At 42.1% G+C, this 5,737-nt stretch overlaps 1 protein-coding gene across 1 annotated transcript; it reads left to right on the top strand.

The window, feature by feature from the left end:
- Positions 1-432: 432 nt before the first annotated feature.
- On the top strand, positions 433-2,242 carry LOC130961314 (homoserine kinase). Its single transcript, XM_057887128.1, has one exon. It carries the CDS (start codon positions 620-622, stop codon positions 1,796-1,798), a length of 1,179 nt encoding a protein of 392 aa, XP_057743111.1. The 5' UTR covers positions 433-619; the 3' UTR covers positions 1,799-2,242.
- The last annotated feature ends 3,495 nt before the right edge of the window (positions 2,243-5,737 follow it).

Below are 5,737 nucleotides of genomic sequence, written 5' to 3'. Positions count from 1 at the left end.
AACACTACCTAAACGAATATTTACAAATAGGGGTGTTTAAGACTCAGGTTGGTCCAGGCCTAAGATATATTTTATCAGGTTCTGATTTGTTATTTTTATCCGATCATTTTTGGGTCGGATTATGCTTAAGGTCACTTGGACTAGCTTAAATTTTTTTATAGTAAAAATATATATTTTATAATAAAATTAGTAATATTATACTTTTATATTTTAATATAAATATAATATAATATTTATTAAATTTAATTTTTAAAAATAAAATTTTATTATTTTTATATATAAAATTTATAAATTTATATATACTAATTTTATATGAGATTGATTCCATTTAACCTAATTTATTTTAAATTGCTTTCGAAGGAGATCAAAATAATTTCTAGCTTTCTTTTTAGATCCATCTTCGGGTCTAATTAAACCTAGTACAATCCGGGCCATGAACACTGCGTTTACAAATACGACTGGATAGGCTTAGCGTGCTGAAAAGAAAGGGCCTTGGACATTCCACTTTGTACGACGAACCCATTGGTTTAGTTTAGGGTTTTAATGCTCACATCAGTTAGTGAGCTTAGCTACCGTCAAAAAGAAGAAACAGCGAGTGAGAAAGAGTGGCCCCGATCCGATGGCAGCGTGCTTCCTCTGTCCCTGTCCACATCCTTCATCTGCATCTGCATCTGCATCTGCATCTCCTTTGGATCTGAAAGAAGAAGGAGGAGCCATCTGCATCACAATCGCCATTCCAACACACAGGAGGAGGACCAGGATCAGATGCAACCTCTCCGTCCCCTCAAAAACCAACGCCATCACCAAGACCGAGCCCCACCCCGTCTGCACCTCCGTCAAAGCCTTTGCTCCAGCAACCGTCGCTAATCTTGGTCCCGGCTTCGACTTCCTCGGCTGCGCCGTCGATGGCCTCGGTGACACCGTCTCCCTCACCGTTGACCCACACGTCCACCCAGGAGAGATCTCCATCTCTGACATATCCGGTACGGGCAACAACACTACCAGGCTGAGCAAAAACCCTCTCTGGAACTGCGCAGGGATCGCCGCGCTCGAAGTCATGAAGATGCTTGGAATCCGCTCCGTCGGCCTCTCCCTCTCTCTTCAGAAGGGTCTCCCCTTGGGAAGTGGCCTGGGGTCCAGCGCCGCCAGCGCCGCCGCAGCCGCCGTGGCTGTCAACGAGATCTTTGGCAACAAACTGGGGGTGCAGGAGCTCGTCCTGGCTTCCCTGAAGTCGGAGGAGAAGGTTTCTGGTTACCACGCCGACAACGTGGCTCCGGCGATCATGGGGGGGTTCGTGCTGATCCGCAACTACGAGCCCCTGGATTTGATCCAGCTGACGTTCCCGGTGGAGAAGGAGCTTTTCTTCGTGCTGGTGACGCCAGAGTTTGAGGCCCCAACAAAGAAGATGCGAGCTGCCCTCCCTTCGGAAATTGGGATGCCGCACCACGTCTGGAACTGCAGCCAGGCGGGGGCCCTAGTGGCGTCGGTCCTGCAGGGGGACTTGCCGGCGCTCGGGAAGGCTCTCTCCTCCGACAAGATTGTTGAGCCTCGCCGTGCCCCCTTGATTCCCGGCATGGAGGGCGTCAAGAGAGCCGCTCTCGACGCAGGTGCTTTCGGCTGCACCATCAGCGGCGCTGGCCCCACTGCCGTTGCGGTCATTGACGACGAGCGCAAAGGAATGGAGATCGGTGAGCGCATGGTAGAGGCTTTTCTCAAGGAGGGCAACTTGAAGGCCTGTGCTAACGTTAAGCACCTTGATCGCGTTGGTGCTAGGCTTATTAGTAGCACCAGGATTTAAACGAAGAAAAAAGCATTTAACAAATGCCAAAGAGTTCTTTCATATGCACTTAAGCAGGGTGCTTTTGTTTGTGTGAAGAAGAATCAGTACGAGTGCATAATAACTGTGCTGCTTCAAAAGAAAATCTTCCCTTCTAAACTAAAGATTTTTGTTTGGCTTCTTTACTACAAACAGAGGAGAAACAGGTTCTCGGAAATGCAGCTTTTAGGATTCTAATTGCTTTTACTTGACCTTGTAAGCTTAAAAATAATACTTGAATTCCATTAAATGTAACAGTTAAGTTCAATATGGTATTTTAACTATACCATATATCCTTTCCTTCTATCTTTGTTTTAGAAGTTGGAAAGTTTTCCTTTCAAATTTTACTGTCTTTTGTGGGATTAAGTTTTTGGTGCAAACTGCTGCATTTTGATGTAAATAGATTTTTGTGATTTTTATGTTGAAGTCATGTGTGATGATGATACTGTTGTCCTTCACTGTTGTTGACCTTTGCCAAATGCTTGATTCGGATTTGGTTTTGGATTGTGCGCTCTTTTTTTTATTATTTATTTTGTTTTATTTTCACCCTCAAAATCTATGCTGATAAGAAGCAAACTAGGATGTGAAGGTTTCTGCAGTTGAAATATCTCCAAAGCCTGTGGTTATTGGGAGCTCTTCAACCTTTATAGCAAGGAATTTGAAAATTACCATTTAGAAAAAAACGATTAGTTGATTTTGAATCAGTGTGGGTAATAGAGTCCTTTTTCTGCGCTTAACACACCATGCTGACACTACATGTAGGTTTTGAATTAGTGCGGTAAGAGAGTCCCTTTTCCTATAATTATATTTTAAGGCAAGAGATAAAATTGGTTTATCATTGATTGCTCAAGCAGCTGAATTGCCAACTCTTCCATGGAGTGGTTCTGATGTATATTTCATTCCCCAGTAATTGTGCCTTTCTTCTGTCTAGGGTGCCCAATTATAAGTTTAAATTTTTTTTCTTATAGGTGAAAATTCCTCCAGGATTATATGAAATATTTGCATTAAGAGAATTGGATAAATACCCTTTTGAGAAACTGTCCTAACCTTACTTTTGTGTTCTTTTTTTTACTTTTGGCAAAGTTTAGAAAGTAACAATCACAAGGATGTTTCAAGTAATAATCACAAGATGAAGTTCTGATGCACATCCTCATTTATCTATGAACCTATCAGGTATGTGCTCTACCTCTACTGCTCTCTAAAGTTTCAATTCTTAATTAGTTTTGGTATAATCCTTACATGGTGTCTGTCATAAAATTGTTTATTGCATTATCACGTGAGCTGTCACTCATAATTTTAACATTGTTTTATCAATATCCCTAAATGCTAATTGTATACATTCGACTTCTATTAGCATTTAGCAGTAAGCAATACATGATGCCTACTCTATTCGGATATCAACAAATATATTCCTAAAGTATATGACATTTTAGCAAAGAAAATGAAAAAGAAATAATTTTCAACTCCGTATGTGATATTATTGTTTATGAAAAACATTAAATATGATGATTTCTCTTTGTAATATAGATCAACCAAGTTGGAACTGTTACAGAGGTCATTGAGGTGGTGAAGCAGGCAAAGGAAGCACATTGAGCAGTCGTAACTTCTCATAGATGTGGAAAAACTATAGACTCTTTCATTGCTGCCGCTGGAATTGAGAAAATCAGAGAAGTAATATGATTTTCTATAAAATAATTCTTCTGCCTTCATATGTTAAGATGTTATGAGTTTGTTCAAGTGAATTTTCTTGAGAAAAAATTCTGCTTCATTTGCGAATTGGCTTCCTGAAACTTAGGTCATTACTCTTTAAAGCTTTTGTGGTGATGCCAGAGTTTGAGGCCCCAAAATAGATGCGAGCTGCCCTCCCTTCGAAGATTGGGATGCCGCATTGCGTCTGGAACTGCAGCCAGGCAGGGGCTTTGGTGGCGTGGGTCCTGCAGGGGGACTCACCGGTGCTCAGGAAGGCTCTCTCCTCTGACAAGATTGTTGAGCCTTGCTGTGCCCCCTTGATTCCCGGCATGGAGGGCATCAAGAGGGCTGCTCTCGACGCAGGTGCTTTCGGCTGCACCATCAGCGGTGCTGGCCCCACTGCCCTTTGCGATCATTGATGATGAGCGCAAAGGAATGGAGATCGGTGAGCGCAAGGTAGAGGCTTTTTTCAAGGAGGGCAACTTGAAGGCCTTTGCAAACATTAAGCACCTTGACCACATTGGTGCTAGGCTTATCAGTGGCAACTGGATTTGAATTCCTATGCCACTGCCGCTGCCATTGCCATCGTATGTTATGAACCATCCTTCATCTTCAGTTCATCAAGATGGTACTTCCCCTATCACAAAGAAAAAGACTGCACTTTTGCAGTGCTTTACACTCCGAATATGTTCATTATACTTGTATTTGCATTTGTTTCTGTGCATTGCTGGCGATAAGATTGGGAGATTTCACTCATAAATTTGGCTTATATGTTATATTTGTAAATTATCTATCTATATCTATATCTATTAAGATGCATCTGCTGATATGCACATCATTTTCTGAGACTTTCTATTTCCGGTTAATGTGAATATTGCTCTCTATGAAACCTTTGGGTTTATATTCTCTGGGGAGAATCCAATAGTTTCACTCTGGTATAATTGCAAAGGATAGCAAGGTAAATACGTGAAATTACAATTAGAAATTTTGAATAATGCAAGGTACTTCTTGAGAAAACTCATGATTTTATAGAGAAGTTAGAAAGAAATGCGCTCATGTTATTTAAAGATTTATTCATCGAAGAGGAAATTTTATTTTTGTTATTTATATTTTCCCTATTTTATCTTTTCACTTAACTTCCATGTACTCCCAACAGTCCCAAGTATTTATCGAGAACCTACTCTTAGAGTTAGAACAATGTTGGTGGTGGTAGTGTTGGTGGTGGGTGTGCATTGGTGGTGGTGTAGTTGGTGGTTGAATTGGGAGTAATTTAGTCTTTTTGAATATTTGTTTGATTTGTTCATTCAATACATAAGACAAATATTTTGAATCTGTCTTTAATGTCATATCATCTACAATTCTACATCAACCAAACGAAACCATATATTGGATTTGATTTTTACATTCTGAAAATCGGTTCGAACCGGCCGGTTGAATCGGTCGAACCGTGAACCGATAAAAAAAACGGTTCGAACAAATAGTATAACCGTTTATTTTAAAAATCGGAATTGGACCGTTGGACCGGCTGGAAACCAGTTGATCGGACCAAACTGGAACTCGACCGGTTTTCACATTTCAACTCACCGTTTTGAATTTTAAATTAAGAAAAAGAAAATTGAAAAAAATAAAAAGAGCGTCACCAACACTAAATCACCGTCTCCCTCTCTGTCTCCCACTCATCTTCCCTCTGCATCCCTCTCTCAAAAGAAAAAACCCTAGCCTCCATCGTTATTCTCTTCTTCAAGCTATCACTGCTGCTGTCATATCGCCGCCGTCAAATCTGGTCTAGCTGTCGCTCCACTGCTTTAGCGTCGTCTCCGCTCGTCTCAGCCGTCGCATCGCATCGCATCGCATATGCTCGAAGTCGCCGTCCCACTGCAACTCGTCTCGTGTCGTTTCTCCGTGGAGCAGTCGCTGTTCTGCCGCGTCGGTTCTGGTTCACCGCGCTCCAACCCTCCTCTTCTCCAGATCTGCCGCGCTCCACCCTCCTCTGCTCCAGTTTTGCCGCGCTCCACCCTCCTCTGTTCCAGTTCCGCCGCATTCCACCCTCCACGGCTCCAGTTACGCGACGGTCCAGCCATCCCTTCTACAGTTTCGCGACGGTCCAACCACTCCTTCTTTAGTTCCTCAACGGTCCAGCCACCTCTTCTCCAGGAACCCTATGTCTATACCTTCATCATATAACTGTTTCAATTTAGAAGATTCATATGCTTCACCCTTTTACTTCTGTTA

Source organism: Arachis stenosperma, chromosome 2 (genome assembly GCF_014773155.1).
Source record: "Arachis stenosperma cultivar V10309 chromosome 2, arast.V10309.gnm1.PFL2, whole genome shotgun sequence".
Classification (NCBI taxonomy): Eukaryota; Viridiplantae; Streptophyta; class Magnoliopsida; order Fabales; family Fabaceae; genus Arachis; species Arachis stenosperma.
This window is presented reverse-complemented; position numbering and strand designations above follow the sequence as displayed.

Bases quoted from the DNA above. Each gene is read 5' to 3' on its own strand.
- LOC130961314 (XM_057887128.1), top strand. From the start codon at position 620: ATGGCAGCGTGCTTCCTCTGTCCCTGTCCACATCCTTCATCTGCATCT.